General features: G+C 36.7%; 1 protein-coding gene across 13 annotated transcripts in view; it reads right to left on the bottom strand.

Moving 5' to 3' along the window:
* MPDZ (multiple PDZ domain crumbs cell polarity complex component) overlaps positions 1 to 20,978 on the bottom strand; it is a 182,876-nt gene that overhangs the window by 36,311 nt on the left and 125,587 nt on the right. For 7 of the 13 annotated variants that reach the window (XM_037018619.2, XM_037018626.2, XM_037018625.2 and 4 more), the window contains 4 exons: positions 19,793 to 19,970; positions 16,935 to 17,045; positions 3,904 to 4,002; positions 858 to 1,020 (listed from right to left, as the gene is read on the bottom strand). In XM_037018619.2, coding sequence (XP_036874514.2) covers positions 858 to 1,020; positions 3,904 to 4,002; positions 16,935 to 17,045; positions 19,793 to 19,970 — 551 coding nt within the window. The remainder of the gene's footprint in view (positions 1 to 857; positions 1,021 to 3,903; positions 4,003 to 16,934; positions 17,046 to 19,792; positions 19,971 to 20,978) is intronic. The other 6 variants (XM_037018621.2, XM_037018623.2, XM_073228517.1 and 3 more) reach the window with 3 other exon arrangements.

Here is a 20,978-nt window from a genome sequence, read left to right as displayed (position 1 = left end):
CATGCATTCTATATTGATTCTTAACTGAATCAATTTCATAAATTGCCATTTTCATGATTCCTTCCAGAATCCAACAGCACAGCTTTTACACTCTGAACATCCTAACAGCACATATGATCATTTTCTTAAAAGAAATAATTGTATTTTTAAATGGAACCTTTTAAAACACTGATACATTTATAATTTTTGGCTAAATTTTTACTATTTCCCTGTACAATGGTTTATGTCCTTAGAAAACAGAAACACCCAATGATCCTAATGAAAGCTGCCTTTGAATGCTTCCTGTGCTTTAGGCATTGTGTTTAGCACTTCTCAGACATTGTCCAATTTAATGTCAGCAATCTGAGATAAGAACTGCATTTAAAAAGGGAAAACCACCACACTAAAACTTAGAAGTGGTTAACCAACTTGCCAAATGCCTCAAGTTGTTATCTCAACAATTATACTATGTTACCATCCTAGAACAGAGATACTGAAGTTCTGGGTGTAATATCAACAACCAGATCTTACAATGAGGCATCTGAAGCCTAGAGAGTGGTGATGACTTGTTCAGGACCACAAGGTAGCTGATGCATGACTGGCTTCTGAGAGTGCCCCGCCCTCTATAGTTCTCTTACAAATGGTACACTGGGCTTCAACAGGAACGTATATTTAAAAGAAAGGAAGAGTGTGACTTCATACATCAGGAATGTGTGCTGTATTCAAGCAAAAAATTTATAGTTTTCCCCCCACACAAAATTTCAGTAAGTATAACTAAAGCTGAAATATTTATGCATCCAGGGCATAATAAACCTTGAGAAACTCAGAGCTGTTTTTTAATACCTCATAATTAAATGTATCAAAAAAAGACAACTTACTCCAGCTGTAACCAAACTCGTCTTCTTTGTCCACATCTTCTGAGATTTTGCTTGCAGATGACTGTGTGTGATCACCACTCATTTCTACAAATGCTGAAGAAGGGGGCGGAGGCACACCGCACAACTGAGCCTTTTCTGGCTCTGATTCTGACTGACTGGGTGCCTGTGGGAACAAGAAGAATGCAGTGGGTATGTGCAGTCTAAGGAAGAAAAACCTAAGGAAAGGAAATGAGCATAAAGTGAAAAACAAAAACTGGCTTAAACATATCTGACAAGTAATGGAATAAAATATGAAATGGCAGATAGGATTCAGGAAAAGTTCAAATATCCTAAGCAAAAAGTACGTTCATAGCACAATTCCTTAAACTGTTATTTGGTATTTTAAGCTGATGAATTATTCTATTTGAATTCTTAAGTGACTTAAGGCAGAAAACTGTACAAACTTCTCCTTTTGCAAAAAAAAATTCTCATTCAAAAGTTACCATAAATATGTGGTCTCATAAGTATATGGTCTGGGCAAGATTTTGGAGGGTCTAGAAAAGTCTTCCAATGATATAGAAAAAAAATAAGAAGTTAAACAATCAAACAAGCTCAAAGCTTATTATTGGGACTGTACATAAGTAATTCTTTACCTGAATCCTCTCTCCAAATGACTCTCTCAACAAACCAACAAAAACATGTACTTCACATGCAGGTTCCTCTACCAAGGGAGTCAGTCAGCACAGAGCACACAGACTCAGAGCTGAGGACCTGGCTTTAAGGGACAACACCATCATCCCCTTTCCAAGGCAGCTCCCAAGGTAAATGAGAAAACATGGGAGAATACTTCATACAAACCCAAAGTGTGGCATACTTGCTATCGGTCCTAATTCAAAAAACATGGTATCACCAAGTTCTTATATTTTAGATTACCAAACAGTTTGAAAGGTCCATAAACCACTGAGTTCATTTTATTCATTTTGCAGTTGAAAAACTTGAAGCCATCAGAAGTCAAAGATTCTGTTCAAAACCACACAGTGTTACTAGACTTCTTTTTGATTGATTCTTAATCCAATGCACTTTCCATTAGACCATGTTGTCTCCTTCAATTTCAATAGTAAGAAAGCGGCTAATTCAAGGACCAGAGATACCTAGTGAAAGTTCTTTATGTTGAACCTCTATTTTTCCTATGCTTCTTTTACATTTTCCCACACAAAAATCCCTGTATATACCTTGTTTTATTTTATATGCACCTAGAAAAAGTTTGTGTTTAAAAAAAAAGAAAAAAAATGTATAGAACACACTAAATAATAAGCATGCACAAATACTTAGGAATTATTAACAGATGTCAAGAACCAGAAACCATAAATATATCTAATACTAAAACTCTATGGCACTGAGCAATCTTCCTGATGATTCAGAAAGCACTTCAGTATTCTAAGCTACTCCAAAATGAACCTAAAAGCATCAATTACCAGTTTTCTAGCAAAGCAGAAGGAGACCTGATTGGTAGAGACTTATAGGCAATGGATTTTCAAATTACAGAATCTGCTGTATTAAAATATTTAGTTTATATACACCACTGACCAGACAGATAAAAATTACTAGAGCAAACAAAACCCACAGTATCTTCCCAAATGTTGTGCCATAAATCTCTCATGCTAACAACGTACAAATAAAAATGAACAAAAAACCTCATTTGATCCAGTCCAAGTTCATTAAATACATTAAGGATAGGGATACATAATTTAGAATTTTTCTGGTTAAAATTTAAAAAATATTTATTTCTCTATAACAGCAGAAAATGTTAGCAAGCATGAATTAAGCCCATTTAATTTTTAAAAAGTGGAATAAGAGCTGATTTAAACTTCTCATAGTTTTAATTAATTTATGGATACAAATTTTACAGATCTTGCTGCTCAACTTTTCTTTTTCCTTAAAAACAAACTGTACTTGTATAAAAAAAACTGTTCAGGATCTTAGGCACAACATTTTTATACTGTAAATAAACTAAAATGGTGCTCTAACTGATTAATCATAAACTAATACAAGCCTGTACTTACTAAAAGGGAAATAAGATTGTTATATTTTACTAACCCTGAAACCCTCATTCTCAATGAGATCGTGTAATTATCTTATTGTTGACTCTTCTTAAAATTTATTAAAGAAAATAAAACTCTAACAAAGATTGTTTAGCCTTCACTCGCAAAAATGCAAAGTGCACCCAAAATCACTCCATGCCATGTATGCACACGAGTATAATGTATACACATAGCACACTGTAACACATCCACTTACTCAGGAAAATTTCACACTGAGACAAACCTTAAATGGTGTGGGAGCAAATGGGTTAGTTGGGGAACAATGGAAGATAACGCTACTTGAATTCTGTAATTCCTATAGTAACAGAAAACATATTCCTTCAGACATGGCATTATTGGTTATCTGTATCACAGAAGCATGAAAATTGATGAATATTCATAAAATGGTTCCTGAAATTGTTGACAGCTTCCTTCCTTTTCATGATCAAATTACAGTATATAAGTTCTAAGTTTTTGTATGGATTTACAAGCACTGAAACAGTTACATGTTTCCTGATTCAGGCATTTACATGGACACATTTTATGAATAATCAACAGAGTTCTGCACAAACACAATTACTTATGGAGTGATTAACTCACAGAAGAGCTTTTAGGACCACCTTGTACAAGTCTGAGAATATAAACCAACACAAGGTTTTAAAGAACTTATGTGTGAAAGTAGTTCACCCATTTGTCAACTAACGAATATTTAAATATCAGAAAATTTAACACACGCCAAAATACAGGAAAGGCATTGGACTCACAATTCTCCCTACAGAAGGACCACCTAAATTTAGCTATAAAAATGAATATGCTAAGACAAGAAAATGTGCTTAAGAAAGGATTTGCATGCCCACTCCAAACACACAGTTTTGTTTTGTTTTTCCCACTCAAATTTAGTAAACAGTGAATTGGGACAAGGCACAGTAGTAACAAAAAACAAACATTTGCAAAAGGCAATGGGAAGACAGTGGGCATTCTCCAACCTTATCAGCGATGAACTGTGGAGAGCCAGCAAATGGGTTAGTGCTGCTGAAGTTGTACTTAGGGAAAAGGCTGTGCGGCAAGGAAGGCAAAGGGGGTTTCTAAAAGGAAACAGAAGAGGTGCTGAGCGCAAAAGGTATTGAAAACAACTCAGTTTTAAGAACAAGTACTTAATGATTTGAGTAACTATGTGAAACAAGATCCTGTCAGATCTAGTAATTAATACCATCGTCTTATTAAACAGTCTGGAACTAAAGGTTTACCTCTAGTGAGCTGAATCTACACCTGAATCTAAATCTGGCCACAAACCATATAGGAAATGAGTGCCAAATGGATCCCAAATTCCTTTTATTTTCATTGAATGCTTTCACTATTACAGACAGATACACATATATTCTGCCCACTTTATGTATTAATTTATGTTCTATGCATATCAGTAAACCTGTTTCAAAATTAAAACCATACAAGTTTTTAAATTATATTTAAAAGCAAATTATACTTTTTTGTAAAACAAAAAACAGTCTCTCTGTTCCAGAATGCAAATTAAGCATTTATCTGCTACTTCACTGGTCACTTTCATTATGCTTTTATGTTATTTATCAGGAAAGATAGTTTTCATATTTTCACTACACATTAAGGTTGTTTCAGTTCAATAGTATTTTTAATTAAAAAAATGAAATCAACAATTTTTTAAATGAGCCACTGTACTGTGGTATCCTCAATACCTGCCCAGTTTTCATGGAGTTAGGAACACTGATTTTTTTAATTTCCTATAAAAGTTCCCATATTATTGGGGAATTTATGAGGCTCTGGATAATATTTGAAGACCTGCCTTAGAGAATTTCTCATAGGTTTTGTGGCCTATCTGTGCTATGCCCTGAGCTAAGCCTATTGGGAGATGAACATACATATTAAAGGCAGGATGACTGCCTGGTAGAATTGAGCATTTTCATGGTTTAAAAGAAAAAAAGAAAAGTAATTGCCTTAGCACAGTAAATTCTTCTTTTCATACCCACTCTCTCTTTCTTTTATTGACAATATCTTTCAGGGGAAATTGCAGACATTTAAACTTCATCTTGGCTCCAATTAAATGTTTGTGTTACTTCTCTCTACAAAAATGCCCTACTGGCAAGCATCAGGAGTAGAAAGAGGTTGTCATGTGATACCATCCTGTATGGGAGAACACTCTGGAAAGAACTCTACCCTCGCTTAGTATGCCTGCACTAAAGCTTATGCCACATCACCCATTCAATCTGCTCTTCTTGCAATGTTTTTACTACAGAGGGAAGATGGGAAAAAGAAATGGGCACAGTGACATTTCTGCTCATCTCAACTTTCTCTCTGCTTTTCATTTTAAAATGTCAACTCCTGCTTCACAAAAATGAAGATCACAAAAGCCAAAGAACATGACCATTTATTAACTTCTGACTTAATAAGTCTATTATTAGACATGACTAAGCAGAGATTAAAAACAAATCCTAGATAAAATACCTCAATGCTATGGAAGGTGGACATTACTTCTAATACCCATACATGGAATTTTAGGTTTCACATTTACTTTATAATTCTGTATAACAAGATAAAACAACGTGGCAAGAAATAAAATATTTACAGAGAGTTCTAGTATTTGTTTAGCTTTTTGTTTTCTTAATTTGCAGCTCTTATAGGATTAGGATTTGGCCCTGAAAGTAGAGTATAAAAGTACAGCATGAATACAGCAAATGAAGGGGAAGATAACTCTACTATTAAGGAAAGATTTATAGAAACAGACTATATTTATTATTTAAAAAGTCAAGGCAAGGAGGCGGAGGAGGATGGCAGCGTGAGTAAAGCAGCGGAAATCCCCTCCTAAAACAACATATATCCATGAAAATATAACAAAGACAACTCTTCCTAAAATAGAGACCAGAGGACACAGGACAACATCCAGACCACATCCACACCTGCAAGAACCCAGCGCCTCACAAAGGGGGTAAGATACAAGCACTGGCCAGGGGGGACCCGAGCACCCCTCCCCCGGGACCCTGGTGGGTGGAGAGGAGTCAGCAGGGAGGGAGAGAGAGCCCAGGACTGCTGAACACACAGCCCCAGGATTCCGGACCAGAGCGCAGACACAGTGCATGCGTGGAGTCCTGGATACTAGGGAAACAGGGCGGCAAGACCGGTGAGTGGGTGACTGAGTCTGAGGCCGGAGAACAACGAAACGGGAGCAGTTGTTTTTTGGTGAGTGCTTTTTGGAAGCAATAAAGGAACAGGGACCCCAATACTAGGGAAAGAGGGCAGCAAGACCGCTGACCGGGTGCCTGAGACGGGTGCCAGAGGAAAAAGAAAATCACGTGTTTTTGGCGAGTGCTTTTTGGAAGCCTTAAAGTGACAGGGACCCGAATATGAGGGAAAAACAGGGCAGCAAGACCAGTGAGCAGGTGCCTGAGAACGGCGCCTGAGGACAAAGAAAATCGTGCGTTCTTCCCTTTTTTTTGGCGAGTGCTTTTTGGAAGCCTTAAAGGGACAGGGACCCCAATACTAGGGAAACAGGGCAGAAAGACGGGTGAGCGGGTGCCTGAGACTGGCGCCAGAGGACAAAAAAAATTGCGCGTTTTTCCCTTTGTTTTTTTTCTCTTTCGTTATTGCTGTTGTGGTTTTGGTTTGGAAGAGTGCTTTTTGGAAGTCTTAAAGGGGCAGGACAGGACACTTAGCCCAGAGGCAGGGAATCTGGGGATCTCTGGGCACTCTAACCCCCCGAGCAAAAGGGAGCACAGAGGCCCCTTGCAGAGATAAATAGCCTCCCGGCTGCTCCCTCTCCAACAGGGCTCCAACATTTTGGAGGAGCAGCCCCAGCCAGGCCACGCACACAGCAACAGCGGAGATAAACTCCAAACCAACTGGGCAGGTAGCTGAATCCCTGTCTACGCACAGCTACCAAACATAAGCCACTAGAGGTGGGTATTCTCCCAGGAGAGGAAGGCCACAAACGAACAAGAAGGAAAGCTCTTCCAGCTGTCACTCGTACCAGCTCTGCAAACTATGTCTATCACCATGAAAAGGCAAAACTACAGGCAGACAAAGATCACAGAGACAACACCTGAGGAGACAGACCGAACCAGTCTTCCTGAAAAAGAATTCAAAATAAAAATCATGAACATGCTGACAGAGATGCAGAGAAAAATGCAAGAGCAATGGGATGAAGTCCGGAGGGAGATCACAGATGTCAGGAAGGAGATCACAAAAGTGAAACAAACCGTGGAAGGATTTATAAGCAGAATGGGTAAGATGCGAGAGGCCATTGAAGGAATAGAAATCAGAGAACAGGAACGTATAGAAGCTGACATAGAGAGAGATAAAAGGATCTCCAGGAACGAAACAACACTAAGAGAATTATGTGACCATAATTATGTGATGAATCCAAAAGGAATAATATCCGTATTATAGGGGTACCAGAAGAAGAAGAAAGAGGAAAAGGGATAGAAAGTTTCTTTGGAGAAATAATTGCTGAAAACCTCCACAAACTGGGGGAGGAAATAATCGAACAGACCACGGAAATACACAGAACCCCCAACAGAAAGGATACAAGGAGGACAACACCAAGACACATAATAATTAAAATGGCAAGGATCAAGGACAAGGAAAGAGTTTTAAAGGTAGCTAGAGAGAAAAAGGTCACCTATAAAGGAAAACTCATCAGGCTAAGATCAGACTTCTCGACAGAAACCCTACAGGCCAGAAGACAATGGCATGATATATTTAATGCAATGAAACAGAAGGGCCTTGAACCAAGGATACTGTATCCAGCACGACGATCATTTAAATATGATGGCGGGATTAAACAATTCCCAGACAAGCAAAAGCTGAGGGAATTTGCTTCCCACAAACCACCTCTACAGGGCATCTTACAGAGACTGCTCTACATGGGAGCACTCCTAAAAAAAGCACAGAACAAAACACACAACATATGAAGAAGGGAGGAGGAGGAATAAGAAGGAAGAGTAGAAAAGAATCTCCAGACAGTGTATATAACAGCTCAATAAGCAAGCTCAGTTAGGCAGTAAGATACTAAAGAAGCTAACCTTGAACCTTTGGTAACCACGAATCTAAAGCCTGCTACGGCAATAAGTACATATCTGTCAAAAGTCACCCTAAATGTAAATGGAATTAATGCACCAATCAAAAGACACAGAGTAATAGAATGGATAAAAAAGCTAGACCCATCTATATGCTGCTTACAAGAAACTCACCTCAAGCCCAAAGACAGGCACAGACTAAAAGTAGAGGGATGGAAAGACATATTTCAGGCAAACAACAGTGAGAAGAAAGGAGGGGTTGCAGTACTAATATCAGACAAAATAGACTTCAAAACAAAGAAAGTAACAAGAGATAAAGAAGGACACTACATAATGATAAAGGGCTCAGTCCAACAGGAGGATATAACCATTCTAAATATATAAGCACCCAACACAGGAGCACCAGCATTTGTGAAACAAATACTAACAGAACTAAAGAGGGAAATAGACTGCAATGCATTCATCTCAGGAGACTTCAACACACCACTCACCCAAAAGGATAGATCCACCAGACAGAAAATAATTAAGGACACACAGGCATTGAACAACACACTAGAACAGATAGACCTAACAGACATCTATAGAACTCTACATCCAAAAGCAACAGGATATACATTTTTCTCAAGTGCACATGGAACATTCTCCAGAATAGACCACATACTAGCTCACAAAAAGAGCCTCAGTAAATTCCAAAATATTGAAATTCTACCAACCAATTTTTCAGACCACAAAGGTATAAAACTAGAAATAAATTCTACAAAGAAAACAAAAAGGCTCACAAACACATGGAGGCTTAACAACATGCTTCTAAATAATCAATGGATCGATAACAAATCAAAATGGAGATCAAGGTATAGAAACAAACGACAACAACAACACAAAGCCCCAACGTTTGTGGGCTGCAGCGAAAGCAGTCTTAAGAGGAAAGTATATAGCGATCCAGGCACACTTGAAGAAGGAAGAACATTCCCAAATGAACAGTCTAACATCACAATTATCAAAACTGGAAAAAGAAGAACAAGTAAGGCCTAAAGTCAGCAGAAGGAGGGACATAATAAAGATCAGAGAAGAAATAAACAAAATTGAGAAGAATAAAACAATAGCAAAAATCAATGAAACCAAGAGCTGGTTCTTTGAGAAAATAAACAAAATAGATAAGCCTCTAGCTAAACTTATTAAGAGAAAAAGAGAATCAACACGAATCAACAGCATCAGAAATGAGAACGGTATAATCACAATAGACTCCACAGAAATACAAAGAATTATTAAAGACTACTATGAAAACGTGTATGACAACAAGCTGGAAAACCTAGAAGAAATGGACAACTTCCTAAAAATACAACCTCCCTAGACGAATGACAAAGGAAGAAACAGAAAAGTTAAACAAACCAATTACGAGCAAAGAAATTGAAACTGTAATCAAAAAACTACCCAAGAACAAAACCCCGGGGCCGGACGGATTTACCTCGGAATTTTATCAGACACACAGAGAAGACGTAATACCAATTCTCCTTAAAGTTTTCCAAAAAATAAAAGACTAGGGAATACTCCCAAACTCATTCTATGAAGCCAACATCACCCTAATACCAAAACCAGGAAAAGACCCCACCAAAAAAGAAAATTATAGACCAATAACCCTGATGAATGTAGATGCAAAAATACTCAATAAAATATTAGCAAACAGAATTCAACAGTATATCAAAAGGATCATACACCATGACCAAGTGGGATTCATCCCAGGGATGCAAGGATGGTACAACATTCGAAAATCCATCAACATCATCCACCACATCAACAAAAAGAAAGACAAAAACCACATGATCATCTTCATAGATGCTGAAAAAGCATTAGACAAAATTCAACATCCATTCATGATAAAAACTCTCAGCAAAATGAGAATAGAGGGCAAGTACCTCAACATAATACAGGCCATTTATGATAAACCCACAGCCAGCATTATACTGAACAGTGAGAAGCTGAAAGCATTTCCTCTGAGATCAGGAACCACACAGGGATGCCCACTCTCCCCACTGTTATTTAACATAGTACTGGAGGTCGTAGCCACAGCAATCAAACAAAACAAAGAAATACAAGGAATCCAGATTGGTAAAGAAGAAGTTAAACTGTCACTATTTGCAGATGATATGATACTGTACATAAAAAACCCTAAAGACTCCACTGCAAAACTACTAAAACTGATATCGGAATACAGCAAAGTTGCAGGATACAAAATTAACACACAGAAATCTGTAGCCTTCCTATACACTAACAATGAACCAATAGAAAGAGAAATCAGGAAAACAATTCCATTCACAACTGAATCAAAAAGAATAAAATACCTAGGAATAAACCTAACCAAAGAAGTGAAAGACCTATACCCTGAAAACTACAAGTCACTCTTAAGAGAAATTAAAGGGGACACTAACAAATGGAAACCATCCCATGCTCATGGCTAGGAAGAATTAATATCATCAAAATGGCCATCCTGCCCAAAGCAATATACAGATTTGATGCAATCCCTCTCAAATTACCAACAACATTCTTCAATGAATGAACTGGAACAAATAATAGAAAAATTCATATGGAAACACCAAAGACCCCGAATAGCCAAAGCAAACCTGAAAAAGAATAATAAAGTAGGGGGGATCTCACTCCCCAACTTCAGGCTTTACTACAAAGCCATACTAATCAAGACAGTTTGGTACTGGCACAAGAACAGAGACACAGATCAGTGGAACAGATTAGAGACTCCAGAAATTAACCCAAACATATATGGTCAATTAATATTTGATAAAGGAGCCATGGACATACAATGGCAAAATGACAGTCTCTTCAACACATGGTGCTGGCAAAACTGGACAGCTACATGTAGGAGAATGAAACTGGACCATTGTCTAACCCCATATACAAAGGTAAACTCAAAATGGATCAAAGACCTGAATGTAAGTCATGAAACCATTAAACTCTTGGAAAAAAACATATGCAAAAACCTCTTAGACATAAACATGAGTGACCTCTTCTTGAACATATCTCCCCAGGCAAGGAAAACAACAGCAAAAATGAGCAAGTGGGACTACATTAAGCTGAAAAGCTTCTGTACAGCGAAAGACACCATCAATAGAACAAAAAGGAACCCTACAGTATGGGACAATATATTTGAAAATGACAGATCCAATAAAGGCTTGACATCCAGAATATATAAAGAGCTCACACACCTCAACAAAAAAAAAACAAATAACCCAATTAAAAAATGAGCAGAGGAACTGAACAGACAGTTCTCTAAAAAAGAAATACAGATGGCCAAGAGACACATGAAAAGATGCTCCACATCACTAATTATCAGAGAAATGCAAATTAAAACTACAATGAGGTATCACCTCACACCAGTGAGGATGGCTGCCATCCAAAAGACAAACAACAACAAATGTTGGCGAGGCTGTGGAGAAAGGGGAACCCTCCTACACTGCTGGTGGGAATGTAAATTAGTCCAACCATTGTGGAAAGCAGTATGGACATTCATCAAAATGCTCAAAACAGACCTACTATTTGACCCAAGAATTCCACCCCTTGGAATTTACCCTAAGAACGCAGCGATCAAGTTTGAGAAAGACAGATGCACCCCTATGTTTATCGCAGCACTATTTACAATAGCCGAAACTTGGAAGCAACCTAAATGTCCATCGGTAGATGAATGGATAAAGAAGATGTGGTACATATACACAATGGAATACTACTCAGCCATAAGAAGAGGGAAAATCCTACCATTTGCAGCAATATGGATGGAGCTGGAAAGTATTATGTTCAGGGAAATAAGCCAAGCGGAGAAAGAGAAATACCAAATGATTTCACTCATCTGAGGAGTATTAGAACAAAGGAAAAACTGAAGGAACAAAACAGCAGCGGAATTACAGAACCCAAAAATGGACTAACAGGTACCAAAGGGAAAGGAACTGGGGAGGATGGGTAGGCAGGGAGGAATAAGGGGGGTAAGAAGAAAGGGGGTATTAAGATTAGCATGCATGGGAGGGGAGGGAGAAAGGGGAGGGAGGGCTGTACAACACAGAGAGGACAAGTAGTGATTCTACAACATTTTGCTATGCTGATAGACAGTGACTCTAATGTGGTTTTTAGGGGGGACTTGGTATAGGGGAGAGCATAGTAAACATAGTATTCTTCATGTAAGCATAGATTAAAGATTAAAAAAATAAAGGAAAAAAAGAAAGAAAGAACGAAAAGGGGTATTACTTCTTGATAGGATAAAACTATTGGTAAATCAAAGATTAACGCATGCTTTAAATATCCTTAATTTTGATCACTTAAAGGGTGTCAGATGATCGGCTATGGAGGTACTCTTTTCTGATAATATTCCTTTCTCTTAATAAAAATAAAAAAAAAAAGCAGTTCCTGTGTGCTGACCTCCAATGAGTTCTACACAGTGGTATAGAGGGCATGTCAAAGTGTGGGCAAAGCGTCTGTTTGTTTTTATGCAGAAGATCAAGGCCTAGCTTGGATACCCAGAAAATGCACTAAGATACGATATGAGGAGGAGCTTCCGGCATCAGCACTCTCTGGAGGACTCGTGCCAGGGGATGATCATCAAAAAGCCTCCACAGGGATCCGGGCGATGCTGCGGTTGTAGCTGCGTCCATCCCACCGTTCCTGGACTTGCCACTGGAATGAGGAGGGAGATGTCTAGGCTGGCATGTGCATACAGTGAGACAACGAATTTGACCAGATCTGTACTGTTGGAACTCAACCAGGAGTTGGGAGGGGTGCAAGTTGCAGCACTCCAAAATCTTACGACTATAGACTATCTATGGTTAAAAGACCATATGGGATGTGAACAGATCCCAGAAATGGGTTGCTTTAATTTGTCTGATTTCTCTCAGACTGTTCAAGTTCAGTTGGACAATATCCATCATATCATAGACTAATTTTCACAAATGCCTAGGGTGCCTAAATGGTTTTCTTGGCTTCACTGGAGATGGCTGGTAATTATAGAATTGCTTTGTTTATGTCACCGTATTCCTATTATGTTAATATGTGTGCGCAAGTTAGTTAGTAGTTTAAAACCTATACATACTTAAGGTACTCTACAAGAAGATATGTCAAAGAAATAATCAATCCTCCCATGTTTTCTTCCATATGCTACCTCTATAGCTTCTCTTCTTCCTTCCTAATTACAACCCTTAAATAGAATTCATGCCTCATATCGAATTTACCGAGTATCATAATTCTTCCAGGTGGTAAAGATACCTCGAGACCAGTGCTGGGCATAGAAGCCACAGGGCATAAATCTGCAAAGAAGTAAAAAGCTAACCTTTTCAAACAATATGGCTTCTCTCTCACTTACCAACTTTACATCTCCCTGTATGGCCCCGGAAGATGACTGGTTAGCCAGAGACGGGTAAAGATTCCTCAAGGGAGGAACAACCTAAGACAGGCACAGTTGCAGGGGGGCCATCAGGTGAGAAATTGGGGAACAACAGTAGTGAGGCTTAGAACCTCACCCCCCACTGTTTTGAGAGAAATCTTCTGCATCCGTGGATGTTTTAAGGCCCTTGTGTAGCTTGCATTAACACATAGTCTACAGGCACACACCTGAACATCTACAATTGCTCTCTTACAACACTAAAATATGTTTTCTACCTTCATCTTGAATCTACCTTCCACTTCAGCATTTTATTAAAAATAAAAATAATAATAATAATAAAGGGAGAAATGTGGGATCCACATATAAGTCAAGTATAAAAATCAAATGAATATTCATATTTGACCTGATTGTTTATAGTTCATAATGCGTGGTCAGAAACCAAAGTTTCTGTGATGAATGCCCTTGTACTGTTCACCATGTAAGAACTTATTCACTATGTAAGAATTTGTTCACCATGTAAGAACTTGTTCATTATGCGTCAGAAGATCGGAGACTGACGAGAATTAGGCTTGAGATGGATTAACGATTGTGCATTGAGCACTGACCCCCCTATACAGAATTTTATTGTTGTTAACAACCATTTGATCAATAAATATGAGAGATGCCCTCTCAAAATAAATAAATAAATAAATAAATAAATAAATAAATAAATAAATAAATAAATAAATAAATAAATAAATAAATAAATAAATAAATAAAAAGTCAAGGCCAAAGTTTCTGTTTATAGTCTCAAGGGCTGATAAAAACGGAAATGTTTTTAACTAATAGGATGCACAGGGAAGACAAAAACATTCTCTGGCCTCTATGTTAACAGGGCCCAGCGTTTAATTTGACAACATGGTTATATTGAATTATGTGAAACATCATAATGGTGGAATTATCAGTAATAAATCAATAAATATGGAATTCATGATTATTAAATAATAGTAGTATTTTATTCCCAGCTCTGGCAAGTTCTGATTCTTCAATAGTCTAAGAGGCAAAGAGATTAACTGTCTTTTCAGCCTATGTATAAGATTTTCTTTAAGCTTTATTACAGATAAACATTTACCATTAAGAGACTCTTAGGTATTTGTGATTTTTTTTCCTTTAGATTACTAAAGACATTATTTCCATAAGGAAGTAAATCGCTGAAAATAGTCTATCTCATTTTAAATGAAAAATTGATTTCTAATTTCCCAATGCAAAATGTTTATGTAGAGGAGGAAAAACATTTTTATTTTTACTCATCTTGGGTTCTGGGCTGTATGTCTATAAAAAAAAAGAGTAACAGAGAAAAGTGTAGATAGATAGATAGATAGATAGATAGATAGATAGATAGATAGATAGATAGATAGATAGATAGATAGATAGATACACAGACTTAATGCAAGTTTTATGTGACATAGACTCTCATAAGGGAATGAAGAATCGAAGAAGTGATAAATGATAAGATGAATCTTTTCATACTAGACTTAATGAAGATGGAAAATCATGGAAAATCTTCTAGGACAAAAGAGTATCAGCTAAGTGTAATAAACTAGCAGAAACTTTGAAAAGCCTGTTCCCCCTCAGATGCCTGTCTGGGTCCCTGTCCCTCTGCCTTTGGAGATGAGAATGCTCCTTTCTCCCAGGTATAGGTAGGGCACCCCTCATGTGAGAGTCTTATGGCTTGCTTCAAGGAAAAAGGAGACATCAGAATCCTCTAACCTCTCTTTTCATAAATTATTTTAAATTAAAATGTTCAGTATGCCAAATGCCATATTTTAGGTAGCATGTTCTGAACTCTGTCACACATAACTTGACTAAACATGTCATTCTAAGCAAGATTTATACTGGAATAATTACTATAAAGTCAGGTGTCATTATACCTCAGATAGTAAAATAGGAATATTTTCCAGGCATATGAAAAAATATCTTCCCAGCTCATTAGAAAATGTGATTGGCATTGAAAGAAATGTTTGCGACTTTAGGTTTTTAAAAATAATACTGAGAATCCTAATTAGCAGTTTACAGTATTGTCCTATATGATATCAAAGTTAGAAATTAAAAATAAATCAAGAAAGGGAATAAAACCAACCTACACATAAAAAATAGCTTTAACTTAAATAGTCATTTATCAACATTATCATACTGTATCTATGTTTAACACAACAAACAGAAACAAATGCAGAGATTGTAGTTATTTAAACAAACTGAATGCCATTTGAGAAGAATGCAGTATGATACAGCCCTACTATTTGGTGAATTTTCTCATCTGAATGGGTAATTATTACTTAACTATAAACAACTGAAAGATTAAGAACTGCAGATGTGAAGATAACTGCTTACATTAGGAACTACTGAAATCATTTCTTAAAGTGAACCCAGACCAGAGCTATACCTGTCTTGACAACAAAATGAAGGAACAGTAAGATAAATCTAGTCACTTTATATTCCACAGCACAGAATATTGACAAATTATTTCTATTGATCTCATCTACAGAGCTGTCTGCTACTTTCTTTCCTTCATTTGAGCACTGACACTTTATATTCTTAATTTGAAAAGTTAAAATTAAATGTATCTTATATAAAAATTACACATTTTAAGTTTTAGATGAACTTTTTAACTTCCCTCACGTATGTTGACATTTTCCTTTTCAAGACATCAAGGAAACTCCTGAAATGGTATGCAAACATTTCAGTGAATGTATATATTTCTGAAGAATTTTCAAAGGGGTACGTGGCCCAAATATATTTAAGAACTTCTGCATGTAAAAAAGTTTTTTTCAGTGAGTCATAAAGGAATAGAAAAAATAGTTTTAAACTCTTGACATGATTTTCATTTTTTCAGCATCATTAGGACATACCAAATACACAAAATCTCACTTAGTATCTTCTCCATCAACAGCCTTGATTAAATACACTTACACTTCTTAAAATACTTTTTAAAGCTATTTTACCTGTTACGATTTATGGGAAAATGGGTTGTTAGTAGGCTTCTGACCACTAGGGGCTGTACAGTGATAAAGAGGTACATGGCTGGGAAACAGCAGTAACAAAATCACATAAACATACAGATTAAATGAAATACACTAAGTGGAAATGTAATCAATGTTCAGTGGGACAGACAAATATATTAAAGATCATTCAAAGGTGATCATGGGATTGATTAAGCTGGAAATTCTGTCTAGAGGATAAATTTATGAAGAAAATGTAATCTCTTTGGCTTCTAAGGCATTTCACTAGACATTAGTCTATTAACCTGAATGACTGTACCACATTCCTCTTAACTCATACATTTTGTGACTATAATAAATACTAATGTTTATCCATCTAGAGACCTATGGCCACCAATGAATCCTACTTGTGTTTTCAACAAACTTCAAGTGTTCATTAAAACATGGTAGAAGGGATTTCCAGGATAACTCAAATTTTTAAAAAGGCAAAACAAACTTTTAACAAGTCTCATGAGATTTGAAGACTCGATATCTGCCCCTAGAGACAACTTGGCCCTTGATGCATTAGATTCCAAGTTGAACACTGTTTGGATATGCCTACCTTGCCCTCTATGTTTGCTTACCCTTGGTCTGTTTATAATGCTCTGTACCATAAAGACTACAGGGTTGCCTGCTCTCCGAATGGCTTCCACAGCTTGTTCATGGCTTGCATCTCTGAGGTCCATCCCATCCACCTGCAATGGAAGGCCTCAGCTTAACATTTCAAGAAGCTACAGAACAATAGAACAATTTGTGGATCTGGTGTTTTGAGCGTCCTGGGTGAGGCTCTTGGAAAATCTGTTTCAGAATAAAAATAACTGAGACTACTTGTGAGGCTTCAGAACTTTTAATCTCTCAGGCAGACTTGTGGTCCCTTATTTTGGACACTGATTTCTGTCTCCAATAATAAACTGAAATAAAAATCAGTTGGAATGAAGGCTCTGCTTCTGCTTAACTTACACGGCTCAGTTGTTCCTTAAGTTAAAAAATCACCATCATTAAAGAAATAGTATAAGGGAAACTGTCTAGCAACAGTGTCCTCATCATGAAAGTCACTATACAAATATTCTACCAATTCATTATAGAGTAGTTTGGGAGGTAGATGGGAGATGATTTGTGTATTTCTCTCTGTACAGGGAAGCTTGAAGTTAAATACAAAATTCTGATATTCAGAAAAACCAGGTTATGGTAAGATTAGTTTTGCAAAAGAATTTTGCAATAGCCATTGCAGAAGTTGAAAGCCAAGGAATTGTGCTCCTTTGTTAGTAACATTAATATAAATAGCTTGAAAATGAAAGTTATTTTGTAACTTTTTATTGACCATGGTTTGTCTGGGTAATGATCAGCTCAGCTTATGTACTACATGAACAGGAAGGAAAATAGTTTGAAAGGCCAAATGCTAACCCTACCAGAACACTGTAAGATATGACTATCATTTTATCATTTCCAATTACAAAATGGCATAAAAAATGAAACAGCAAAATCAGAGTGGACACAATTCTGGAAAAGATCATTAATTATTAGATCTCTGCATAGAATATTACCACCTTTAAGAGAATGATATATATTTAATTGAAACCCTCCCTCAGGTTGATAGTTAGATGACATCACAACACATTTTTCAGTGCATATTAAAAATGACTTCTAACTTTTTGTAGAATGAAAGTTAGTTCATGTCTACTGTGTGTTCTATTAGTGGGAAAGTTTAATAGGATATTAAATATTCTATTTGCTCAGGTCCAAAGAACTCTTTGCTTGGAACAGAATACTTTGTAGGTCTCTACTCATCTAGTCTACATACATTTTCAGAATCTCTTAGCATGTTTTAGAATCCCCAGAATTACAGAGGCTTAAGGATTTATTTATTAGAAAATGCCCTGCACAAAATGACAATTAACAAACCACTGCTAAACAGCATGTAGTATGTATGTACAACACACATTGAAAAAAAAACAAACCTTTATTTTCAATTTGAGAGAGATGCTCTGACTCCCCTCAATACATTTAAGTAACATTTTGGTGTTAACTATGATCAATCCTTTCTAGAAATAATTGAAAAAAATGTATTCCTTTTTCAACTTAGGTCAAAGATATTTAACAGTGGTTTCCATGAAATAAACTACCCTGTGAGAATATAAAATTGGAAATTTTAGATAGCGCTCTAAAAAAAGTCTTTAAAGGGAGCTAAGATATCATACAATGAAAGGTAAAGATGCAAGAAGAGAGAAAAAGTCCATCACTCTTCCTTTACAAATGGTTGGAGTCAAAACAAAACAAAACAAAAACAGACATGGCCCTTGCCTTCTCTCAGGTCTCAATCTTCTTCCTTCTGTATATCTCAGAGGCAATTAACCAAAAAAGGAATAATAATAAATCCCCAAAATGTTCATTTTAAAGTCATGGCTGACATGTTGTAACATTCAACACAATTAAGGCACATTATTGTGTAAGTTAAACAGATTTAGAAAATGAGGGACAACCACTTGTATAAAATAAGTATAATGGTCACTATTGTAACAAAATGGCTTCTGTTTGGTAGTTATCTCTTTTAATTTACCCTACAAATCCTGACAATTCAGCAAACCTGGACTAGATACCTTCACCTCTATCTTTTTACCCTCTTAACTAAAACTATGCTTATCCTGATAAATAATTCATCACACTTTTCTGAAGTGACTTGATTAGTTACCAAGTCTATCCCACTTGGCAGGCAGGCACAGTGCCTTATTGACTGTGAGATGCCCAGAGTCTGTCATAGAACCTAGAATGCAACAGCTGCTCCAGGAATTAGTACAATTTGATCAAATACTTGCCACATGACAAAGTACACATACATCAGTGTACACATGACTGTGTGTATAAGCACACACACACATACACACACAGCCTTCAGTAATGAATGGGCACAGTAATGAGGAGAAGAAAAATCCAAGTTTAGATTGGAGAGGGAAACATGTATGTAAAAGGTATTCAGAGTTTTAGCATAAACGATGTTACCAAAAAGACACTTGGAAAATAATTTTATCCAACAAAGTTCATCTATAATGAAACAATAATGACAAAGCATTTTTTAAAATAAAATCCCACTGTAGAACTTGAACGCATTGTGTGTGGATATATAATTTTAAACAATTCAATTTTCCCCAATAAATAAGCTCTGTTCTTTCAAACAGAACTTAACTATTTTATCTCAGGGTCAATTTTTAAAAAATGGTCAGCCATAGTTCCAAACTTAGAGATCTCTGAATCAAGACACATAATCTGTCACTATGTATTATAAAGAAAATTATGGATAAAATGGAACAAATAATAAATGCTTTAATCACACACACACATTTTACTTCAATTGTGGGTCAAATAAAAGGTGTACAGATGATGATTCCCTTAGTAAGAGGATGGAACAGTTAAAGAGTTTTAGCATAGAAAGCTCACTGGAGGGTACCTCTACTATTCTATCTCCAGGTTTCAAGGTTCCATTTTTGCCAGCTGGACTATCTTCAAGCACATGTTTGATGAAAATGCCCCTCATCACTTCTCCATTGCTTAGACGACTCCCCATCCCTCGTCCACCAACAATGCTGATGCCCAAGGACTTGCTGGGTTCTCTCCAAAGTTCAACCCTATAAAAATAAACAAAATTTTTACCTCTTATAAGAAAACTAAGGGGAAAAGCTTCACGATAATAGAATGGCAGTGGTTTCTGGATATGACAAAAAGGGTACATGCTACCAAGAAAAATAAGACAAATTACATTTCAACAAAACTAAAAACTTTTGTTTATCAAGGGATACTATCAATAAAGTATAAGGCAAGAGAGACATAGAATGGGAAAAAGCCATTTTGGATAAAGAATCAATATCCAGAATATATAGAGAAGCCCTAACACTCAACAACAACATGAATAACCCAATTAAAAAATGGGCAAAGGAATTAAAAATACATTTTTCCAAAGAAGATATACACATAACTAGTCATTAGGGAAATGCAAACCAAAAACACAATGAGATACTATCTACCACCCTTTAGGAAGGCTCCTATCCCAAAACAAAAAACAAGTGTTGGCAAGGAGACACAGGGAGACCATGTCTGACATTAAACAGGAACTAAAAGTCCAAACATGCCCTCAACTTTGAGATCTGAGGTGTTCCCTGAATAGAGGAAAGGTTAGAGTAAGGAGTCCTGTGGAATGGGGGCAGTCCCTGCAAGAAAAGGGTGGGATAAAAGAGCACCGCAGGCGGAGTGAGAGGAGGGGCAACCGGTCAGATGACGGCAGACAATGAGACACATCTTCTCTTGGGTCAGCACTTTCTTCTTTATTGGAAATCAGTAATTCAAGAGACTTTGTTTAGTTTGAAAGAATAGTACCATGATCCTGGATCTTACAAAATTTGTGTGAGGAACAGTTTATCAGTTTAACTATTTTAAACAGTTTAAAATTCTACTCATTCTCTTTCACTCCAGGAATTGTCAAAGAGAAGAACCAACATCCTTGTTTCTTAAAAGCAGTTCCTAAGGTAAACAGCAAAGTAAGGAAGTCAGCAAATTAACCATTGTAAATATTTAAGGATACATATGTGGGACTCCTTAACTCTTCTCTTTACCATGGAAAAAAAAAGATATAATGAAAG

The sequence above is a fragment of the Manis javanica genome, chromosome 2, assembly GCF_040802235.1.
Source record: "Manis javanica isolate MJ-LG chromosome 2, MJ_LKY, whole genome shotgun sequence".
Classification (NCBI taxonomy): domain Eukaryota; kingdom Metazoa; phylum Chordata; class Mammalia; order Pholidota; family Manidae; genus Manis; species Manis javanica.
The sequence above is the reverse complement of the archived record's forward strand: the minus strand, read 5'-3'. Positions and strand labels throughout refer to the sequence as shown.